Source organism: Uloborus diversus, chromosome 2 (genome assembly GCF_026930045.1).
Source record: "Uloborus diversus isolate 005 chromosome 2, Udiv.v.3.1, whole genome shotgun sequence".
Taxonomy (NCBI): domain Eukaryota; kingdom Metazoa; phylum Arthropoda; class Arachnida; order Araneae; family Uloboridae; genus Uloborus; species Uloborus diversus.
The window spans coordinates 112,932,811-112,958,369 of record NC_072732.1 but is presented as its reverse complement, the minus strand read 5'-3'; the positions used below and the strand labels follow the sequence as shown (position 1 = coordinate 112,958,369).

Genomic DNA, 25,559 nt, shown 5'->3' with positions numbered 1-25,559 from the left:
ACGAGATGATCATATACCCAGCAAAAGAGGTGTTCCTCTGTTTTAACTCCTACATGCAGGTTCTTTAAAGTATTAACAACTTAGAAACATAAAAATGTTTAACAGAAGCAACATGAGATAAAATTTCTTCGTTTTAAATTATTGAGCTTATTGCACAATAATTACCTTTAAAATATATTTAAAAAGAATTAATGCATATTGAATGATATTTATTCCAGAGTTTAAAACATTTTTCATCAGTTTAAGCCCTTATTTTTAACTCTCAATGCATCAGTGTAACTGTTGTTTACGCTTTCTAGATCATTACCAGTTTGGAAATGCTTATCTGCCCCTACTCAATGATAAACTAAGATCGTTAAATGCTTTCAAGACCTATGTTACACGCTAAATTTCCAATTATCCCATTTTCTTTAGAAGAAGGGTGGGGGGGGGGGGGAGTGAGGAGATGATGCAGCTGAAGGCGGAAATGAATCCCCTTTGTAATCAAGTTTGTCTTTTCTGTGCACAATCATATGGAAAAATCCTATACAGATGTTTGAAAGAAAAAGATTGCCATTGTTAATTCTAAGAATTATTTCTCAGAGAGACTTCATAAGTAGGTATGGAGACTGTACGCTGTGCCCTCCAGGGATTCCCGCTACCTGTCTCGACTAGGACTTAAACGGTTTGATGAGTCTCTGCGGAGGTTTATTTAAAACTTTTGAGTTAATACAGGGCACCATACATTTTCAAAGCAATTCTGAGTGATACAAACGTAATAGATAAACAGTTGTATAGTGGGAAGTCTATTATACAGTAATATTAATTATTGTTTTAAAGTACAATGGGAAGTACAACAAAATACATGAAAGTACATGATGATCATATTTACAAAACACTCTGTTAATTAATTTAGAAATAAAAAAAAAATGCACAAAATGAAAATAGTGGACGTAAATAGAGCAAAATATTGGGGAACCACTAAGGGTTGAAAAGGAGAGATAAAATACAATTGAGAGATAAACGGAAAAACAAATAGCTTACTACTATTTGATAGACAACAGTTCTTTAGACGGCACGAAAATTTAAGTGCCCGGAACTAAAAAAAAACATCTTTAGATAAGATGTGAGTGTGTATAGACGAGTGTGTGTCTGTGTGTGGGTAGGGCATAGAAGCCACCGTCCAGAAGTGGTTCCATTCGCGGAGGGCAGTGGACCGTGGAGTTCGCAGCGTTAAGTTTCATGCTTCAGTTAAACCCTTGAATTGCACACGATTTGCAACCATGACGACGAAAATTTTTCCCCTCAATAATAAAACAACGAGCTAAACTAGTTCTCGTTGTCATGGTAATCTGAAAAATCCGAACAACTCCAACTTTGGTCAAGTTAGGCTAATAAGCAGTTCGTGATTATTCAAAAAAAAAAAAACTTAAAAAAGAACTCAAATTTTAGTAAAATTATATTTTTCAGAAAAAAGATGGAACACCTGACTGCTATTCTTGATTGCGCAGACTTTCAATTTATCAGAAGCAAATTTAAGCTTTAATATTTATTTTACGTTTAGTGTTTTTTCTAATCACCCTTTACATCATAACTACTTTCAAACTTCCATCTTCTTTTGGCATGTTTGAGGAGTTGTGTGAAATGCTGCTTTTCGCTCGCGCATAATCCTCTGCAGAAAAGGGCCCCAGCAGAAGCGTGTGCTACTGAAAGCTCGGATTATTTTAATTTGGATTGAGAAGATTAGCAAAGCGTACCGTTTATAAGAGAATGCGCTGATAAATGGAGCATTCCCCATAATTCATAATTAATTAAACTTGCTATGAGGCCAGATTCATCCTTCCAATTGGCGCTTCTGCGACACGAAGTTAATGAGGCAGAGATTAAGAATTTCTCGCTTCCTAAATATTTCATCCTCATTCATAAATTGAGGGTAATTGATAGTGCTAAGGAGTTGCCGTAATCCGCATTGTTTTAGCTTTCTTGCGCTGGAGAACTGAGAGATTATTTCGGAATTTTAAATATTCCTGCTTTAAATAAATCTGTTGATGTAAGGATTATTAAATTCCATATGCTCTGCAATTCGCATAGTACAAAAAAAAATTTTTTTGAACTCTGAAATTTTGAATTCAAATTATGTTTTTCGCAATCACGAACCGCCCTATTCATTGGAGTTATTGTTTCTAGAAACGGTTCCTGTCCCCCCAAGCCTGCCCCTCCTCCTGGGCGGTTACGTGTGTATAGTTGTGTGTGTGTGTAGGCTTGTGTGTGTGCCTAGACCTGTGTATGCACCTAGGCGTGTGTGAGTGTATGTGTGTGAAGTTGTGTGTGAGTGTTTGAGCGTGCGTGTGTGTAGGACATGGACGCCTCTGACCAGGAGAAGCGGATAGCTCAGGACCGGAGGAGCTGCGCCTGCAGAGGAAGGGGGGCGGTGGTGCTGCAGCGGCCCCTGGTCCAAGCTCAAAAAGGAACCACAACATCAAGGACGGTCAAGTGAGGACAATAAGCAATCGTGATTGTTCAAAAAAAAAAGGAAAAGTTGCAAACCAAGTAACAGAATGGAAGTAGAAGAGTTTTGCCAAAATTGCATGACCTTGTTTTCTGGTTAATTTTGTTTCTTCTTGATTCACTGTAGTGTACTACAGTGGCCGCTGCCTATATGAGTCAAGTTTGTTCTAAATAGTTTTGATTCCATAAAAGCGACTAATTCAATAAAGCGGCTAATTCAATACAGCTGATTTTTTTCCAGTTTTTGACGATTTGATTCATTAAAGCGGTTGAATTAACCTGCGTCCACTGCAGTATAAAAGAAGTTGTCAATTTTTCTTCAAAGCGCCATTTACGTTGTTTGCGAATTCGCATAAAAAAAGTCGCTGTGTGCCGTCACTTTTTCCAGTGATTTTACACAGTGAAAGTTAACTGTAGCCCAACAAAACCATAAGTCAGTTACCATGACCCAATAAAACCATAAGTTCAGTTACCAAGAAGTAATAAAAGAGTTTTGTTACTTCTTGGTGGATGCAGCGACAACACGTTTGCAAACCTACTTTGTCACAAATTTGCAATGAAAATAGCATGAACAAACTTCAAGCAATTACAATCATTAAAAAAAAAAAAGAAGAAGAAGAAAGAAAGGGAAAGAAAAGAGAGAGAGAAAAAATGAAGATTTGCAAGAAAAATAAGGTAAAAGTGCACCAAATAAGGTCACTCTAAGGTTCAGGGCCTAATATCTCGAGCATTTATGATTCAACTAGCTCCGATTTTTAGTACTTTCATCAAATGACTCATTAATAGCAAGAGAAAGAAAAAATCATTCCTTGTAAGAATTTAAATTATGTTTAAACAAAAATTTGCGAATTGGCCTTGCTAGGAACAGAGGTCCCAATAAGGCCAACTTTGAGAAAACGCCAACAATTTTTATCAAACAACAGGAAATTGAAAAAAATATTTATTTTCAATATGTTACATTCAATATGCATGTTAAATCAGGGCTGCAAAGTCGGAAAAAAAACGGCCGCCTCCGACTCCTAAATTTTGAAACGTTCGACTCCGGCTTTTTTTTTTTTTATTCATTTATTTTTATTTTTTCAAATCCCTCCACCTTATGGGAAGGGGGAATACCCCTAAACAGAGATTGAAATATTAATTTTTTTAATGAAATTTTCGCGTTATATTTTATTGTGCACCTAAGATGCGTACAAAGTTAAAAATTCAATTTGAAAATCAAATTATCCAATAGTTGCGATTTCTAAAGTGAGATTACTTAAAAATCCCATTTTTAAAAAAATTGAAAAGGATTAATTTGGTTCCCTTTAATGTTTAACAAATAGATGTTGATCAAATCCTGTGCTTTCAATTTTGGAAAGCTGAAACTTGAGAGGAAAAAAACATTTTTTGCTAAGTCAAAACACTTTTCTTGAGAAGGGCACCCCCCCTTTCCCAGAGAATACCTCAACTTAATTTCAGAGTTTATAAAAATTGCAATACTTTAACTCTAAAAAATTTCCCCAATTATAAATCTTAAATTTCATGTTAAAAATTTCAATGAAAATATTGCACTATATTGCGGGGAGAGGTCGGGTACATGTACGTCTGGAGCAATTTTTCACAAAATGCGGCGGTATACAGCTTTGTACGAATAGTTTTTCGAATAGCCTACGTTTCTTGGTTCAATTTTTAATTTTAATTTTATTGGCAGCTTTAGAAGTAACCTTAATATGAAGATTTTAGGATTAAATACAATAATTGAGTGTTGTAACCAATAAATCGTGTACTGGTTTTATTTTGTACTTTTTAGTGATAACCAAGCTTTCTTAGATAAAGTCTTCAGATTTAAAAAAACATTTATATTTTATCGGATCTTTTGGATTTGCGCTTTCGTGCCAATACTTATTTGAATTTATTTTACACAACATTTATTTGAATTTGAATTTACCAAGCACCCTCAGAAGTTTCCGACTTGCTCAAGCGATACATACATTCCTTTTACTATTTTATAACTGAGATCGAGGTAAAAGAAAAAGTATTATTTTTGTTTGAAGGTGATTACACACTTAGAAAATGTTAGACAACAAAATTGTTTGCTAACAGTTGCTATCAGTCAAATTAAGTTAAAAAATAAGCCAACTACGAGACGGCGTAGGTAGCTGTTACAGAAAGTTCGATAAACAATCAAGCCAGCTGGTTGCCACAATGACAGTTAATTTCTTATTAGTAGGCATGGATACATGTAATCAAATTAATTGGTAGGCAGTTTTTTAAAACGTACAAGGACAGTCATAGAAAATTTAAAAAAAAAAAAGAAACCTAGAGTCGGAGTCGGCATGTTTTCAAACGACTCCGACTCCTTTACCCCAAATTCAGTGCAACTCCGACTCCACATTCTTTTGTTAAACTACATTTGAAAAACCCAAAGCAACATCAAAGTTTCCATATTTCCTTTAATGAAAAGAAGTAAGATCAATAAACACCTTCTAGGCCATAAATCGTTATTTTATGTTTTTTGGTCACTTCTGTGCACAGTTTGTGCACAGATGTGCAGAATATGCAGCACAGGATCATATCCTCGACAACATTCTTCTACTTCCATTCTGTTATTACTGTTTTTACACCTTTTGCCTTCTGTCAACAGACTGCTTGTTGATAATGTTCTATCATTAGCCAGACTTTCTGATGAAGATAAAACCACGAACTAGCGAATCTTTGCTATCCTACATAGAAAAATGTTCCCACATATGTATCTTACGTAGAAGAAGTGATTTTGACTCACTGGTCTACACAACCTGATTTGACGCACCTACCTTAATAACACCATTATCATACACGAACAAATCATCAGCGAAGCTGATTTTAATAATCGTATAACGCTCTTTCGAAAATAAAATTATTATAGTTTCATCATCAAACGTATTTTTCTTTAATGATTTTTTTTTACTTGGATGTTTTTTTTTCTCTAAAGATAAGCGTACTGCATATTCATTTCGCGAAGAAAGATGTGCAAGAAATGAACAACACCATGAAGTTAATTTTTAATCAGTGTTTTGGCCCAAAGAAAAGCTAGAAATGACATTAAGGAGAATGTTTAGAGGAATACAATCAGTACTCAAAACATCTATTAAAATAAGTAGTGAGCATTTTTACCGGATTAAAAATGAAATTTTGCTACGAAAATATGGATGTGTAGAAACTAAAAGTAAATTTGTTATTAAAACGGAACTGAAATGTACATACATGAAATTTTTTTTCAAATTCTGTTTCACAATGTTGGTTAAATTTAAAAAAAAGAAGGGGAGGGAAGGGTGCGTGTACATGCCTACACGCTGTCATCGTATTATCGGGTTATATTTTGGGTATAAATCTTTTAATGACTCTCCACACTAATTTTCAAAAGCGGACTAAGATATATCTGATATTTATTCAGGAAAATGCTTGATCTCTTTGACCTATAAAATATTTCCATCCATAATTTACCAACCCGTTCTCAAACACTTTCTGCATACAGAATTTTGAGGCACGAGCCTTTTTTTTTCCCTACTTACCATTTTTTCTGCTGCTGTTTGGGACAGTTTTTTTGCATGAAAAGGCAATAAATTGGTTTTTCTTTTTCACTCTATTGTATTCAAAAGCAGTTTTTCACTTTATATGGATGAGAAAGCTCTCCTAAAACTCAAAATAGAAACTCTGCTAAGGTTACATCAAAAACCTAGCATTTTTGAACTAACTATTTTAAGGAAAATATTCTAAAGAGGGCGTAGCTTTAAAAAGTAAAATAAACATTAATTTAAATACATGAAATACGCCTTTTTGTATTTTGGAAAAATTTTCATCTCTTTTTTTTTCTCTTGTTTATATCTATTTTTAAATTCATTTTTTTAATGTACTTTCTAATTTCTTTAATTAGTTACTGCTATTATTGTTATTATTATTAATAGTAATTTTTCTGGTTTTGGGTTGCTGTAAATATTATTATTGAAAAACTTCAGCAGCAAGTACAATAAAAAAAATACAAACGAATGAAAACTAAAGAATAATTTTTAAAAAGATTTGAATAATTAAAAGAAAATAATGGCTATTTGTTTATATCTTGTTGATTTCCTTTCTGCCAATCTTGTAAGGGGTCTGCCTGCACTAAAAGGACTATTTTTACAAAAAAAATTTTTTCACTTTATTTTATTAAAAAATAATAATAATAATAACTCAGAAAAAAATTAATTTTTGTTGCTACAATAGTTATAGACGAAGTTATAGCCGATTGAGTACACCGGAAGTGGTATCGTAGGAATCGGAAGTCGAATTCAAAGACTCCAAAGGTCCCAAAAACCAGGGGGGGGGGATGCTTTGAAAATATTGGTTGACATATTGACAAATATGGACAAAAATGTAGAAACTACTAACATTGAGAACTTTGGCTTCGAAAATTGTCTAATCTAAAACATTCTTATTAAAATAAGAGAAATCTTTCAATGCCTTTTCTGAAAAACTACTTTTTCGACAGTTTCATTTGCGACAAAACTCATAGCCTGTAAAATTTTATACTTATTAACCTGAATTGTTTTACGTAATGTTTCTCACATCGCTAGATATGTTTTGTACTATAATTCAAAGCTCTATGTCAGTATTTAAAAGTTTTATGGATGTTTTACAGTGAAATATTGTGGGTTTTTCGGCATAAATTTTTGTATTTCAATGAATTTTTCTTATTTTTGGAACTGCTCTAAAACACTACTTCAGAGCACAAGTAAGTGACATAGTAAGTTACATTAAAAAGGACTTTGAATATACCTATTGAACTTACATGACAATAAAATGTGTGGCGCGAACTGCAAAATTAGCTGAAAATTTCCCATTTTTCGTCATTTGCTCCAGAAAGGGGGTTCGATTCTCCACCTCCCCCTGATTTTAGAAACAATATTATTATCTATTTTTTGTTTTTTTTTGTTTTTTTTCCTTTAAAATCCTGAGAATATAGCTCATTTGGAAGAAGAGTGCTACAATAAGAAGAAATGAAAGTTTACAGGAAAAGCGTTTGAAGTTTAACTCTTCAGAAAGAGTTTAACTCTTATTGCTGTAAGAAAAATAAATTTTCTGTGCTCTAAAGTGGTTAATATTAAAAAAAAAATCTGTCATTATTTTCCAAAGAAGATAACGTCATTTGAAGCCCTTTAAGCAAAAAAAAAAGACAAAAATTTGTATTGCGGCACTCTTTTTCCATACGAGCGATATACTCTTATGACTCCTGGAGAGGGACCCTTGAGAGCGACCGGCCGGAGAGGAGACACTTTTCTGAATTTAAACCTTTTCACGGTGTATGGGGGGGGGGGGCATGGGAAAACGCTTTTGCTAAAGAAAGAAAACAAGTTCAGCGGAGTTTGTGGAAAAGGGGAAGTGTTTATCGCTCTCTTTTACCTTGCATAACGTTACTAGTACAGCGATATTGCGACAATAAACCAACTGAATACCAATAACTTTCCCTTTTCAGCGAGCTCGCAAAGCCCTTTCCAAATATATAGCCAAGTTACAAGATCCCTAGCCGCTCGATAAGTTTAGAATTTGAATCAACCGTGTAACAGGGACTGATACAAAAAAAATTTTAGGGGGGGGGTCAAGCTGAAGAATGCCCCCCCCCCCCCACATGCACGAATCTACACTTTGGGTATGAAAAATTTCTGAAATTGTTTTTGATCAAAACAAAAGCACAAAATTGGCCAGGAATAAGGCACCTAATTGACGTTGCAAATTAATTTCATAAGCAATGAAACGAAGTAGTAGTTCAAATATTTACTTTCAAAAATAATTAACGAGTTGTAAAGATACTGTCATCGTTTACATTTTATGCATAAAGGGTTTGAACGCAATGTGGACGGATACTGTTGTCAACAATTTAAGAGGAGGTCATGAACCTCATGACCCTTCCCTAGCATCCGTAACTGTCGTCTAGCCAGTATACTTTTAAAAACTTTTGTTTTTTGATTTCGTTTGAAAAAAAAAGAAGATGGAGCAGTTGCCCTCCATTGCCACCCTTTTGATGCACCCCTGATCTGGATTCTATGTGAAAGATACTAGAATATTGATAAATCCGTGCATTTTGAGGTGAAAAGTAATCAACACGAAAATAAATAAAACAAAATTTCCAAGATAGGTTTTAAATATCACTTAGGCTGGTAAGTAATACGAGTCCGCCACTGTGCGATCAGGTGCTCCTCAAGCGGAAATATCTGTGACGTCATAGCTTGTAGACTCTATGCCAGGAAGTGTCAGATTTCATTGAAAGGTAGGCACGGCAGATGAAACTATTGCTGGAAAAGGGGATTAGAGAAAATTCAGTTATTGCCTCAGATTCAGTTTCCTCGAACTCAATTGTCTAAGCGCAGAAAATTGAATTTTCTTGTAGATGACACATTAAGTAACGATGATATTAATTTCTTATGAGATTAGAGACAATTAGGTGCCTTAGAGCTATTTTATCAAGATCGTTTACAGGAAGTTTACAGGAAACGGGTATTACTGTGAAAATTTTAAAAAATAATCTTGTTTAAAACGAGAAATCTCTTTTAAAGAATTCTTAAGAAATGAAGTAACTTCTGTTTTATTTTTGAAACGAGCAATTGAATTTTTATTAGTTGGGGGACTAAAATGCATATAATTAGATTACTGAAATGCCTTTTGGGGTTCTGAAGGGTTTTCTAGGCATCCTCTCTACCGCAAAACAATAGTTTGAGATCATTGTAGAACAGAAACTAATGAAAAATTTCACTACTTCCTTCGCAATTCACGTAGTTAGTGAATCTATTGAAAGCAGTTATGTAGGAAATACCTTAAAGAAAAATAAATGCTAAAAAGCGCAAAAATGAGCAAATATCTATAGTCGATTTGTTTTTACTACTGGTTTTAGTACTCACGCCAAAAACAGTTTTAACGGGACATAGTTGAAAATATAATCTGATAAACCTATAGCATAAACCTTTTTTTTGATATTTCAAATTTGAAATGCACTTTAACAACAGAAATTACGGTAGAATACCTTTATAACGATCACCTGTATAACGCAATTCTCTATAAACCGCACAACTTTTCAGAAGTAAACAATAAGTTTTGAAGTTTAAAAAATCCATCTGTTTTGCCTTGCAAACATAAAACTTGTTAGGAAAATTAAATTTTGAATCACTTTTTCATCTTTTCATCTTAATTCAAAGCTTTTAAATGAAAATTAGCATTCACAGTAAAATGAAAATACCAGATGGTTCTTGAAAATGCAGCTGCTTTGCAAACTATGAAGCTAGCAGAAGTGCAGGATATTTCACTTTCTTGTAATAAAGAAACATATTTATTTGTGAATGACTCATAGTATAATTAGTGCTTTAATACTCACTACAGATAAAACTCATTTTGAAGTGCTAATATATTGATATATTTTGAATATTAGTTTAAAAATTTGTGAAATGACCTATATAACACCAAAGCCTGTATAACGCAAAAACTCTGATCCCAAGGTGTGCGTTAATGGTCTTCTGCTGTACAAAAGAAAGCATAATACAAACAAATCATCAAATTTATTAATAAACCAAGTTGAAGTCAAACTACTCCATTTTCTAAGACTAGACTTCCATTCTTTATGCAGTGAAACCTCGTTGCAACGAACTTGAATGAGCCGCAAGCTCTGTTCGTTGCAACGGAAATTTCGTGGTAATGGAATTCAAGTAGTGTAGTTAAAACTAAATCAGGACTGAACATTTATAATTTGAAACAGATACTTCGTTGGATTGGTATACATTATAAAGAGATTTCACTGTAGTATATATATATATATATATATATATATATATATATATATATATATATATATATATATATATATATATATATATATATATATATATATATATATATATAGATAGATAGATAGATAGATAGATATAGATATAAATGAAATTAAAAATAAATAAAGAAGATTGAAGTAGACTGGTTGCGCTCGCAATAAAAATTCTATGCCATTTATTAAAACAAAAAATGAGCTTTAGAAACTACAAGAAGGAGTAGGGGAGAGTGTTGTACCTTGAAACGTTTATACTTTGGGACACTGCTCATTTCTAAGAATCTGTTTTTAGCAGCCATGGTTTTGAAATATCTAGTAGTAACCTGCACCATTAAATGGTGCCACAGTAAAAATCGTCATCAAATAAGTAAATTTGACAATTTTGTGAGAAAAAGAAAGTTTTTTTACTCAAAAGTGAATATTTTCTTCATTTTTATTTCATATTCTGTCTTTGTATTTGTAAATTTAATAAACTGAATTTTATTTTGTTATAAAAGAGAAGTACTTTAAATAACTTTCGTATGTGAAAATAATGATAGTGCATCTAGATTGACCATTATTTTGGTTTTTCTTAAACCACATGGTGATTGTACCTTGGGACAGCCAAACATTTTGTACCTTAGGACACGTTCTAAGGTACAACATATGCATGGTTCTTAATAATTAAGATATGTTTAGGAACATGGAACAATGTTCTAATCTTATGTAGTCTTTTAAACACATATAATGTTAGATAATAATTCATAATTAATTATTAATAATTCATTATTCATAATTCATTATTAAATACTCATGATTTTATTCAGTAACATATATTTTTTTTTTTTCTGGTGCAAAATTGGTTTAAATATATGGCTGTTTCCTGAATCATGAAGACTTTCCCATAGTACAACAGGATGTGTCCCGAGGTACAATAGGATGTTGTGCCTTGAGACAGCTTGGAACTTTTACTTTAAATGGCTGACAACATTTTATTTTCAAACTCTATGAATTTTAAAAGATGTATTGCATAGAAGTGTGTTGGGGGTATTTTAATGCGACTTTTAGAATTTAAATTTGATTCAAATAATTGACGTTAAAAATTAAAATATGAAAAGTGCCCCCAAAGTACAACACTCTCCCCTACATTTTGCTTAGAATTTTCTAAAATTTAGCTAAGTAAATGGTAAGTTCTTAAAAATACTCAACGACGTGTCTCCTCTCACAAGAGAATAGTGATGGGCATGATTGAGTTCTCATAATAGAATCACTCGATTATTCAAAATCATTCTACAACTCGATTATCATGAGTTCTTGATTATAAGATCTCGAGTCCTCAATTATCAGATCTAGAGTTCTCAATTACTCGAAATCTCGGTTTCGAAAGACCTCGATTGTCAATCCCTGCGATTATAAGAAGTATTAGATTCCCGAGATTTTGACTATCAAAAGTTCTTGATTATGCCCATCACTACAAGATACGTCCGTTACTGAGCCAAAAAATATTACTGAACTATTGTTCTTGAAAACTTTCAAAATGTGACTGCAAGTAGATAGAAATATGTGCAATGTTCTTCAAAAAGTTCATGCAATGCAACAAGGACATAACACATTTCCAGTCTTTTCAGGATGTTTGATGCAGCCATTGATACGTCCATTAAAATGGAACTGCCTTATAGCAGACTTCAATGTAAAATAGATTTACAAAATTTTGACAATGTCAAAACAATAACTCGAATTCTTTTACAGTTATCTGGAAATGTCAAAGAAATGCTTCATATACGGTTTTTATAAACTTGTTACTTTCACTATCGTAGAACGTGTTCGAGTTCAAAAATTTAAGCGCTTACAAGTTTAAATAATTCAGAAAGCACGCGCATGGATCCAGAAATCTTATTTAGCTGAGTTTTCTTTGTCTAAGCGATAAATGCAATTTCTTTTTAGAAGGCAGACTTCTAGAATTTCTTCTGCAATTTTGATGAAGGAGATCTGCAGTTCTCTCTTTTTTGGAAAATTGTTTTGTTTTTATGCTTATTCTAAAACATTTGCTTTTAATTTTCAACCATTTTAGTTGAAATTTTAATCGGTAGAGTATTAATTAACAGTATTATTTTCCCGTTTTTCAGTTACTTTAAATACGTGCACTTTAATTGGTATTACATGGGTTAAAGCTCTAAGAGACAATGATTTCCATCAACTATCTTTTTTGCTTAGGATAAATGTTGTCCCAAAATCTGTTGATGTTTTAGCAAAATATTCATTTTATTGAGAAAACTCAAAATTTTTGCATTACTAGAAAGTGAAGTTTAAATGTTTCCATCGAAAAACTGGGTATCTATGGATATGCCTAATTTTTGACTGCCGACGACTCGACGTTATTGATGAAGAAATTTTTTTATCGAGCATACTTTCAACTACGCCGGTTATGACTACCCTAAAATAGCTGGGTGACCGTGGTTCTTTTTCTTTCTTTCGCAACTTAGCTGGTGGACTCAATTGCACCGCTACGTAGTAAGAGGACGGATTATAGACATCTTTTGGAAATTTCCCGGAAGAGCAGCTTTTCTGAAATTCATTTTAAGTAATTTTAACTCGTTGTTTAAATGCAGTTAGCATTATTTAACCTCAATGTTCAATGATGATTGCGTATTAAAAAGATTACTCTGCACCACCGAAAAAAAAATGGCGGCATGTTTCAAATATTAATTCATTTTATGATAACCTTCATATGCTTGCAAGCTAAGGGGGAGGGGTGAGTCTAGTGAAACTAACATGCTTTGGACAGACATCCAACAAAGATATCAATGGGCTGCTTTCTTAGCCACCAACATTAAATAGGTTTTTGCTTGGATGTTATGTATCATTTAAACGAAGACCACCAAATTTCAATACGTATGGAAAGCCATATTTTTTACTGGGAGGGGGGGGGATGCTTTGTATAGTTGCATAACTCGGATAGAAATAATAGGGCGGACAATAGGTAAATACGCTCTATAACAAAAAAAAAAAAATCGACGTTCCAAGAAGAAGTTGTTCGAATGAAACTAAATTTTTCATTCGTAAGGACAACATATATGGTAAAGTGAATACAAAATAAAAGCAAGCCTGTTAGTTTGATCAAATTAGGAAAATCGTTTACAGTAATTGTGTAACGAGATGACTTAGAACATTGTACAAGACTTTCATGTATCATAAACTGCCTGTGTCTCCTTGTGTTCCCAAACTGGATATATGTTTTTATAAAACTAAGTGTTTTTATTGAGGGTACAGAAAAAAAGGGTACATGGGCTGGAAAAGGTGCCAAATCCCTTATTCAACATCATTTTAAAGCAGATACAAAGACTCCAAGCTCATCTCATAAAGTCTTCACTACAGCGTTTCCTTCTTTATCAGCGTTTTTAATTGCTTCCTCCTTTATCTCGGGGTGGGAAGAGTTTTCCCATTCTTACGTCGTCAAATGCGTGAGAGTTTACGGTTGGTAAATATTTACTTCGTATATCAGCGTGGAAAGTAAGACTGATATAATTAATGAAACTTTGACATTTCCCAATGTTTAGTCACATGCGAATTTGTCTGCATTCTGTCAGAAAAGTTCATTGGTTTTAATGACAATAGATGATTGGCTTTTTGGAATGCAATTTTTCGAAAGCTTTTTTTTTAAATGAAAAAGCCAGTTACGATTCTGTACCGAGGAATAACAACTCTCAAAGATCAGTTTTACAAAAATGGGTCACAAAGTCTCAATTATTTTCTAGCTCTTTCTAAGACGTATTCAAAAATCCAGAGAAATTTTGATATTGGTAGAAATTATTGTTTCCAGCTACCGTAGGAATATACGTACGTTTTTTAAACAAATTTTAACTATACATGTGTACTTGAATTGAAGTGACATTGGTCAATTTTGCTTTAAATAAAAACATTTTATTGTTGAGAAAATAATGATTATAGGACCTATGCTTAGTGATTATTATTATTCAATATTCGGGAGTGGCATCGCATTGGTTGTTGATGCACCGAGTGTTTAAAACTTCGTGGACAGATTTGCATTTTAAACTAAATTTGGTCCAGACGATTTCTTTTCTTTTCTTTTTTTTTTTTTTTTCTTGCAAAGAAAGATAAACCGAAGAAAGTATCATGAATAAATATAGCACTAACTTGAAAATTCTGATCTTGATATTATTAGTACCGTAAAACGGGGTAACTTTGGTACTGGGTGGCTAACTTAAGGAGAGTGGGTAATTTTTAGTTTACGGGGTTATCTGTGGGACACACTGCTTTGGTTTAATCTGAAATCACGTGCGTTGAGAAGACGTGCCTTGTGCTTTACCTGACGGCAATCGTACCAGAACCCTAGTCCACTACACTTACTGTGACAGCAAAGATATTTTCGCAATTTGTTTTTCGAAATTCTTGTTTTAGTTAAACGTTCGCTAGTGCCTCAAGAACTGCGCACACCAAATTACATTCAGGTCTGTATGCACAACGCATTGATGAAGATCTCTTCAAGTGATTAACATAGAAGTAACCATGTTATTATAAGTTTTATTTTTTATGACCTCTACATTGTAAATTTTCATCTTTTCACGAGGTAACTTTCGGAATGAGGAATTTTCAAAGTTAAAGAGCTGCAAGTTTACAGCAATATTTTGGCTTTGGTTGACAAAAACTAAACTTCACAACGCATTTAAATAATGTTAATTACACTACGTGTTTGTTTAGTAACATTTCAAAGCACAGTTTGAAATAATACCTGTAATTTTGAGTTTTACCCATAAAGTAGTATGTATTGTTCTTACGACCGGCTAAATATAATATTCTAAGATTGATTTAAAGTCTCTTCTCTTGTTGTTTCTAAGGTGCACCTTTATAAAAACAGTATTGACGTCCACGAACTTTCAAAATTTATTTTCTTTCACAATCTGATAAATCTAGGATTACACTATCACGCTTCAAAGCGGTTTCTAACGTTTATATATAACGGTTTTATTTCTGAACTATCTCGATCTGTTCATCCACTGAACTATCACTTAAAATTGCACGGGTAACATCAACAACATTGTTATGATAAATTGCCCAACTCACAAGTTTGGTTTTACAGGCTAGTGCATGCCATAAAAAAACGCATACATTTATATGAATTCAAAAGTTAAATAAAAAATGATTTTTTTTTAAATACTAGCTCAATCCGAACTATTTTCATCTGTAAATAAATTTATAATCTGCTAATGTGAAAAGGAAAACAGAAATGAATTCCTGTATTGAAATTTACTCAAAAAAAAAAATAATAATTCATTTGGAAAAATCTAGCGTACAGAGCGCGAAATGTTTTCTGTATCTCAGCAGTTTTAAAAAATGAATTAAGTTGCTTTTTATGCTAAACACCTTAATTGTTAACTATATGATTTTTAATATTTTACGTAATTGCAGCTCATTCAATTACTTCATCGTATAAACTTTCAACATTAGTAATAAAACAATTTGTATTACTAACTTCGTTTTTTTTTCTTTCCTTTTTTTAGAAAAAAAATTTGAATTTAAAAGAAAGTTTTTTTTTCTTTTAGAAAAGTAAAGAAAAGACGAAGTGAAATAATAATAACATAATTACTTTCTCCGAAAACTTTACATACAGTCATTAACGCATTCTTAGTGATTTTTTTTTCATAGTTGAATGAAACATTTATGAATAAAGTTAGCTTTGAAATGTGCCATAAACATCAAATATTAGAAGCTTTAAAATGCTGACTTTTGTTTCCATAACTAAACAAATAGTCCGACGGATATCCATCAAAATTTTTATCACAAACAAAGATGTCACCAAGCGATGTAAACCTATGTTCCAACACATAGAAACGAAGCCAATAAAGATAGCTATTCCAGCCAGAGTGACAAAGCTTTAAGAAATGTCAAGACGAAGGCAAATATCGACAGTAATGCGGCAAATAAAGACGGCCTCACCTGAAGAGTGTAAAGCTGAGGAATTGATAAGAATGTTATTTAATAAAACGGAAATCTGCGCAATAACGTACGATCCGTATCCGTATTGAGTTTTATGTTTATGCAGCTGGTCATAGCTATAAACGTTTTTATTTCTAAGAAAGAGAGAGAAATATAGTGTCAGAAAGGTAATCTTTCCATAGAGTTGAAAAGATATTGCTCGGTATATTCGAAAATTTTGTGCAGCATATGTTTCTTAGGTTTGTAGATAATGATGGGAAACAATACGCTTAACATGTAGAAAGCACTGTTAAAAAGAATGTAAAATGTTTTAAAGAAAGTTCTACTTCTAATGTGAAAAAAGTAAAACTTACCACGAGAAAAAAAGATGCCAAAATGAAAAAAAAAATAAAAATACAGAATAACAACATATTTTTGGTCCAGAATTAAAAAATTCTGTTTTTTTGAATTCTTAGTACTTTGTTAACGGTTTATTATGAAACAAGTAAAATATTATTTGCAAAAAATTTACTTTACTATAGAAAAAAAATAAAAAAGAAACTATTAAGCCTTAATGTAAATTTCAACATTTTGCGCGAAGGAAGTAGTAAGAGTTAAGAGTTTATTTGTAATTTCTGCAGGGAAAAGGAAAAGAAAAGAGAGAAAAGAAAACGAAACAGAGAAAAATTGCAGGAACATATCCTCAGAAACTTTTAACTGCTCATAGTTGTTTTCAAAAAGATGAACCACATAGCTGTCAAAAGGATTTTTGCACAATGTTTGCTTCAAACACAAGAAAATTATTATGCAAATAAATAACGCAAGACAATTTTCGATTTTAAAAAAATGTGTACTATGTCAACAATTTTTGGTTTTTGAACTATTTATCACATATATGCCTTAAATTTCCTTAAAACTCTTGTAAAATAGAAAGAAAAAGGTCTTTGGTTATTATCTCATTAATAAAACTTTCAACCTCCCACGCAAGCCAAACAAGCATTGGTAGGGTAGACCGGGAAACTTTTAAGTGGATTTTTTTCAATGAATTTTATATTTTTTCTGTTTTAACTTAGGAAATTTTAGACATTGCCATTTTATGGAGCAGTTAATGGAGTCAAAATTGGTATATTCAGTTGTTGCTCAGCTTGAGTTTTTAACAGTTAAAAAAAATTATTTTTGAGTCCAAGTCGGTTGCATAACTTGCCTCGGACACGGGGCACGTTTACGCAAATTTATTTTGACACCTAACTTGGTCCTGTTAGTGTTTTGAACATAATGTCTTACCATCGCTAAAATGTATTACAGACTGAATAGTGTATTAAGTTAAAGCTGAAGGGGCATGAAGACAGCCCTATAGGATTGTAAGCTATAAGATACGAATGTGTAACTTAATTAAAAATGAAATGGTAATTTTGAAAGCTTAATAGCCGGAAAATACCAAAAATGTTTGAGGCAGTTGGGAGCGAAAAAAGTGTCAGGGGCATATTTAAGTAAGATACAGTAGCAACGATCGTAAAGGTGCTCCGACGTTCAACGCGTAAACTTGCCTTGTCGCCCAGTTTGGATTTATTTTTAACGCACAAAAACATTTAATAAAATTTCAGTTCATACAAATACAGTTCTCAAAAAAAAAATTCTTCTAATTTTGATGTATTTGTTTTCTATTAAATAATTATTATTTATTCACAATAAACTTCAAAATGTTCAACGCGAAATTCACTCAACTTGGTAGAAAACAGATTATTCTTTCTGTATGCTGGACCGATGCTCGACTAAGGCTCATAAATTTGTGAGAATATTTGCTAGAGAACAGCCTCAATCTGGTATGACTGTTGGCTCTCCAGTTATAATTCGCTTTGAAAAAAGGGCCCTGCGTAAACATTCCCCGGTCTACTCTACATATTGTACAACTGACTTAAAACTACCTAAAAAGGAATAACTAATAGTTGTGTATCAGTATTTTAGTTTTATTATAAAAACAAATAGTATTAAAATAAGTAAGAGTGCTTAGTTGTAACAGTATTACTTGCAAATAAAATAAAATAGAGGAACCGCAATTTACCTAAAAATTCATTGACAGGAATAAAAAAGATAAAAGAAAAATTGTGTGAGTATCAATATCTAGACAATAGATTTAAACAATGTGGAAAAAAAAGAAATGGTTAATGGTATTTTGTCTTTGTAAGTAACGATGAAGCGACATGGAAAAGGAACGCAGTCAAGAATTAGAATTTGTTCTTTACAAAGGTCATATGCTCGGTTTAACAAAATACAAAATTATATAGCTTGAATCTATCCAGGACCAAGTTAATAAAATTACGCACTGCGGGAAAAAAAACGAAAACAGAAGTTGGTTTTAATTTTGTCTTCGCAAGTAACGATAGAGCGACATGGAAAAGGAATGCAGTCAAGAACTAGAATCTATCTTTTACAAAAGTCATATACTCGGTTTAACAAAATGCGAAATTCAATTGCTTGAATCGATCCAGTCAGTACCAAGTGAATGAAATTACGCACAGCAGAAAAAAAAAACAGAAGTTGGTTTAATTTTGTGTTCGCAAGTAACGATGAAGCGACATGGAAAAATAATGTTATCAATAACTAGAATTAGTCTTTTACAAAAGTCATATGCTCGGTTTAACAAAATACAAAATTCAATAGCTTAAACCTATCCAGTCAGTACAAAGTGAGTAGAACTACGTGCTGTAGAAAAAACAAAAACAGAAGACAGAAATGGTTTTTCTTTGTAAGAAATGGTAGGGAAACCTGGAAAAGGGAATGCAGTCACGAATTAAAAGTCTGAATCCAAGGCTTACGAGAGGCTCTCGGCGGCCCTATTTAATTGTGACAAGAATCATGCGTTTGCTTTCGTAAAATACAAAATTCAATATCTTAATTCTATCCAACAGTTGGTGAATAGATTTGAGCAACGCGAAAAAAAAAAAAAAGGAAAGGAAAGGTTCAATTTTGTCTTTTCAAGAAATGGTGGATCGACCTGGAAAATGACTGCAGGCAAGAGTTAAAAGTTAATTTTGACAAGAGTCATGAGCTCGCTTTAACAAAATACAAAATTCAGTAACTTAATTACATCCAGTTAGTGAATAGAACTAAGCAATGCAGAAAAAGCAACTATAGAAAAAAGCAGAAATGATATAATTTTGTCTTTGTAAGTAATAATGGGGAGAGCTGGAAAAGGAATGCAGTCAATTATTAAAATTTAGCTATGACAGAAGACATGTGCTAAGTTTCACAAAGTAAAAAATTCAATAGCTGGTTTCTAGCCAATACTAATGAATATAAATAAACATTAAGAAAAACGCAGAAAAAGCAGAAGTGGAATAATTTTGTTTTCGTAAATAATGATGGGGAGTCTGGAAAAGGAATGCAGTCAAGAGTTAGAATTTGATTATGACAAGAGTCATATAAACAAAATGCAAAGTTCACGCCGCGTCCATGGTAAAAATTGCTTACTGTTCAAAATAAAGAAACTCAATTAACCCCCTTTAAAAGCACAACACACCGTTAAATAATTACGCTGCCGCAGGAAATATTCTGCTAGAGAGTTGTGAATGAGATGGTGTTTGAAATAGAAGAGTAATAAGGAAAAGACATGCAAAAGGGAAAACTGTTTAACGGGTATTAAACTTAGTTAATGTAGCTGAAAAAACAATGGGCTAAGGAACATTTTTTCAATAGGTATAATGATCTGGGATCTTAGGAGCTTATGTCACTGCATTAAGAAATTACGTGTTTTTAATGTCCTATCGTTTTATAGACTTATAAATGTACTATCGTTTTATAGACTTCTAAATGCACTAATATTTATATCAGTTTTAAGTGAAGAATAGAATTTGTTAGCAAAACTGAATAGGTTTTCATTTATATGCAAGCCCCTAAACCAATAAAATTTGGTATAGTAACGTAAGTGAAAAATTCATTATATCAACAGTAGGCATTTCAAAATTATCTGCTGATATGTACAAAAGTTAAATAAAGAGAAGATGTATAAATATATTTTTAAAAACAAATATAACTTCAAAATACATACTTCAAGTATAACATTGTTCTGAACAATTCCAAAATATTTTATAATATAATATTTTATAGTATAACATATTTTATATTTGCTTTAAAATTGGCATACTTCTTTCAAACATTTTAACATTTTTGGTTTTTTCCATTTAGGTCACACAGTTTTAGCAAAACTATTTTTAAAAACATTTATGGTTTAATAAGTTTACTGATACCAACCAATAATCGGTTATAACGTTAATTAAATGCCGATGCCGGTTCATGCAGATTCCCATTGCATATCAGGATAAGTCACGGAATGAATTCATTATCTTTGTAGAATTAGTTGAAGTCAAATTGAAAGTTTTACCTAATGCTTTTCTCCGGATAGAAGTGTAAAAATTTTCTTCTAAATAATGAAATATTTTTTGCGCTTTTTTCTTAACGTACCAAAATTCCGAAAATGATATGCGCAAAAGGATCTTAGAATTATATTTACCAGAAATATCAAATTTGTATATCAATATTCGTTGTTCATGATTTTAAGATTAACCCATCCTAATAATTAGTGCTGAAGTGCGGTGGGAGGGGGGGACACCAGCTTCTAAAATATTTGGTATATTTCAAAACCAATGATACAGATTAAACATAAATTGGAAACCAGCCTTTTTTGAAATGCTTTTTTCTTTTTAATTAAAGCTGGCATAAGTAACCTGGGGTGACTTTTTTTTTTTTTTTTTTACTTTTCGTCAACAATGTAAAAATTTTCTTCTAAATAATGAAATATTTTTTGTGCTTTTTTCTTAACATACCAAAATTCCGAAAATGTTGTGCATAAATGCAAAAGGATCTTAGAATTATATTTACCAGAAATATCAAATTTGTATATCAATATTCGATGTTCATGATTTTAAGATTAACCCATCTTAATAATTAGTGCTGAAGTGCGGTGTAAGGGGGGAACAACAGCTTCTAAAATATTTGGTATATTTTAAAAACAATGATACAGATTAAACATAAATTGTAAACCAGCCTTTTTTGAAATGCTTTTTTCTTTTTAATTAAAGCTGGCATAAGTAACCTGGGGTGACTTTTTTTTTTTTTTTTTACTTTTCGTCAACAATGTAAAAATTTTCTTCTAAATAATGAAATATTTTTTGTGCTTTTTTCTTAACATACCAAAATTCCGAAAATGTTGTGCATAAATGCAAAAGGATCTTAGAATTATATTTACCAGAAATATCAAATTTGTATATCAATATTCGATGTTCATGATTTTAAGATTAACCCATCTTAATAATTAGTGCTGAAGTGCGGTGTAAGGGGGGGACAACAGCTTCTAAAATATTTGGTATATTTTAAAAACAATGATACAGATTAAACATAAATTGTAAACCAGCCTTTTTTGAAATGCTTTTTTCTTTTTAATTAAAGCTGGCATAAGTAACCTGGGGTGACTTTTTTTTTTTATACTTTTCGTCAACAATGGCAACCACCCTATAAAAATGAGGTGCGTTCCCTTTAAATATTTTTTCCAACTTCAGCATCTGCTAATAATGCTAGATAAATAAATATGGAGTTCAAAATACAGAATAAAGATAGTTTAAAAGCTATCGTTGAGGTATCTTTACTTTGTACCTTAGTTGAAATGCTCTGAAGGCTACAAAATGCTGAATTTTCATTTATTTTTATTACGCAACACAGTCAATCTTTTTTACTGCTCAGTTTAGCTAATGCTAAATAATTATGCTTCTAATAATTCCCGTAGCAAGGCTATAGTATCGAATAATGTACATCACAATTAAGAAAAAACTTGTTTTTACAAATGCAAGACTGCTCTCAAGAACTGCTCTCAAATGCATTAATACTTTTTAAAAACTTGAAAATAATCACCGATATATTTTAATCATGTGACAAATAGAAAATTATGTTGAACATGACTCAATATAATTTTCTATTACACACTCTATTTCTTATTTTCTATTATCACACTCGCTAGCGAACGCTTATTGCTAGCGAGTGTGATATATTACGATAATGCATACGGTTCTATGTTTTAAAAATAGATCCGAGCGTTGATAAACGTAAAATGTGCTCATCATGTTCATGTAGCTCTGTCATACATTTTGGAAAGTATGTTCTAATGTATCAGATAATTAACTTTGCCCACTTACTTGTGTCATCAAGCGGTCTGCTCCAGTTCCCTCTGAATCCTTAAATACAATGTCCTGATTGTAGTTAGGAATCAAATTCTTAAACCTCTCATCGTTTCTTGTGATGCGTCCGAGTGCTGGCCCACTTGCTCCATAACTATTCTCTGGTACGTTGGGCACATGTTGCTTGAATACGAGTGGAGTTATCTTCGTGCTGCTTCGTCTTCTCCCACCACCTCTCCCTGGCATACATCCCTCTGACATGTAACTGAAAATCAGCGTAAGATGCACCAACACCATGAGAATGTGATAGCAAAGTTTAAAGAGTATTCCTCTCATCGACAAGCTAGGAATTTATGTTGGAGATAGCTCTTTTTTCTGTAAATGTGCCTCATGTCTGAAAATAATTCTACCGCACCGTTTGAAGAAAGTTATTCAGCAACACTGCTGAGACATTAATATTTTTCTTAATATTTTAAAGGGATCTTGTGTTAAAAGTAGAAGAGGGTTGATAACAAAATGCTTTTTCTGTCATATCGTTCAAAATAAATAGTGGAAAAATAAATATACTTTAAATATATAATCATGTTTCAATATTGATTTTCCAGTTTACAGTCAGATATCCTTCAAAAATTCCAAAACTAAAAATAAATTCTTTTCATGGACTATAATTCACAGTCCTTAACATAAGTGATTGAAGACCTGTATAGTTTCATTTCACTGGTTGTCTTTTAAAAAAGGTCGTTTGTTTAAAATGTATCCTGCTTGATAAACTCGAATAGATTGATTCGCAGAGATTTTTTAAAGAAACGTTCCAAAAGTAAAAAGAAATTAACATGCATAAAATTAATTTTCTTCTCACACTTCTCATTTGTTTGAGCTGGGTCCAACATAGCTTGGTAAATATCAGAATCAATCTGCGACTGCCTGTATATTCTGAGGCATACTATCCAAAAGCAATTTCCATGCAGTTTTGGTCCATAACCTGATATATATTTGAAAATAAACAAATCAACTTTTAAATGAGCACCCAATCAAAGAGCAAAGAATACGATAAAACAACATTATACAAGTTCAGAACCTAGCTTTCTCTGACGACATTTAATATTTTTTTAAGTGTATAACTTAGCTATGTTTAAAAACATATTTATTTGTTTAAATGAATCTGGTAAAAATCAAGTTGCAAGTTAGACTTTCATACTAGATATTTAAAGACACAGTTCAAATAACACACATATTTTTATTTTCGACTACTTGCATGCTAATATACAGCTTTTTTAAAACACAAGGAAAATTTTCATTATTTAAATCATTAGCTTTTTATGACTTTATCCGAACAATCGTACACAAATCCGAATTGAAATTGCTTCTTAATGATAACTGGAAACTAGTTTTTTTTTTTTTTTGAATAATATCAGTGTTTTCTTCAAGAAGTGAATTATTTCCTTAAATATGATTAAACTGCACACATACCTGATCTGATTTGTCAGAATCTATATTTAAAAATCTCGCATGCCTGTAATTTGTCTGATATTCCATGCTAAAAATAAATAACACAATGCTTCACAGGTTAAATTTTTCACAAAGTACTAAAATATCCTCCTTGTCCACATCACCAACAAATCTTCATGTTCGAAAGTATTTTACTGATATTAGGTGAATTGTTAACGAATCCACTAAACGTCCAAAAGTAAATGGGAAAAAATGAGTTCTTCGATGAATTACTTCCCATAAGTAGCATTCTATGAAATTTTTAAGTCTTCTAGAATATCAGCCGTCACTTTTCATGCGGTGAATAAAATAGAAAGATTTTTTTTTTACCTCTGCATTACAGCCGTTTTAGAAACATTTGGTCGTACCTTGGTATTATCGTTCCTTAGTAATCTGTCAATCAAATATCTTACGCGTCATACAATCCGCTTCAATTGGCTGCTTTTAAGGACCGCCTCCTTTTGTTAGCTCTCCAGACGATATCCTATTTATTCGTCTGATTTCAGATAAAATGTGAGAATGTATACGGAGTGATGGAATATTATTCATTGCTTTCTAGAATTTCTTTCCCGTATTGTAATTTAGTTTTCTTTTCTTTAGGAGGAATATTCAGGTCCACCTTGTAACATGCGCCTAAGTAGAAGCTTTCTTTTCTCAGATTCAGAAGATAAGTTGAAAGTATTTCAAACTGTCACGGACAATCTTTTGTAAAAATGTTCTACAAATTTTGGAAATGACTGAAAAGTGCTTCTATTTAAACGCCGTGGTAAAAGCGTACTTTTAGTATCGAACTAGGGAACAAAGTTTATTTTAAACGAACGGATTCTAAAATCAGCGTAATGACCAACCAATGAGGTAAAACACCAATAATGACCACTTCAAGGTTTAAATTGCACAAGTAGTGGCAGCAGTGAAGTACATTTTTTAACTGTAGGTCTACAGTATAAATTGCCACTCGTAAACTCAATAAGCATTTTATAACCCAACGCTTTCCCAATTTCTAAAAATGCTAGGATTTCAATTTGTTCAATTTCTGGGTCATTCCATACAGATTCAACGGATGAGTGCGCTCGACCATTTTTAATTCTTTTGAAACTCATATCCCAAAAAGATGCATATGAATGATGTTTAAAACCACTTTTATTTTTTCTCTAACCTTAACCCTTGATTTTTCAGAGGTCATCAAAAGTCATTTTCGTAGTCACAAATGGGACTTTTAGACCTTTGCATTTTGGCCCAAATCTAACTGAATAACAATCATGGCAGAACGTTTTACATTTTGATGTTAAAGTACATTAGATAATAGTCTCACACACTGAGTTATGTAGCTGTAACCTAATAATTAAAATAATGGCAGCAGGTCAAAGTTCAAGGTCAAATATAAAAATTTTACTCATTTCAAAGGGTCATAACTCGCTTAGGGGATAAAAACACAAAGTTAAATATGGCAAAAACTAATCACTGGAGTCACACTAATGAGAAAATATTGCTGTAATTGTGTGTTTGTTTACCCTTTATAACTTACAACCCCTCAAAGATCCGAAAATTGAGAAAAATGACATTTTTAGACCCTGTAAACCAAAAGGGGATGGAATTAAAAATAAAATTTCTTGACCAATTGAATATTCCATGTAAGTACTATACATGATATATATATTGTTTTGTGTATTTGATTTTTTAAAATAAAACAGGTCTTTGAA

General features: G+C 32.1%; 1 protein-coding gene across 1 annotated transcript in view; it reads right to left on the bottom strand.

The window, feature by feature from the left end:
- LOC129216492 (sonic hedgehog protein-like) overlaps window positions 1-22,891 on the bottom strand; it is a 40,183-nt gene extending 17,292 nt beyond the window's left edge. Inside the window, exon 1 of the mRNA XM_054850706.1 lies at window positions 22,390-22,891. Within this exon, the coding sequence (XP_054706681.1) occupies window positions 22,390-22,707 (318 nt within the window). The 5' untranslated portion in view covers window positions 22,708-22,891. The remainder of the gene's footprint in view (window positions 1-22,389) is intronic.
- Window positions 22,892-25,559: the final 2,668 nt, after the last annotated feature.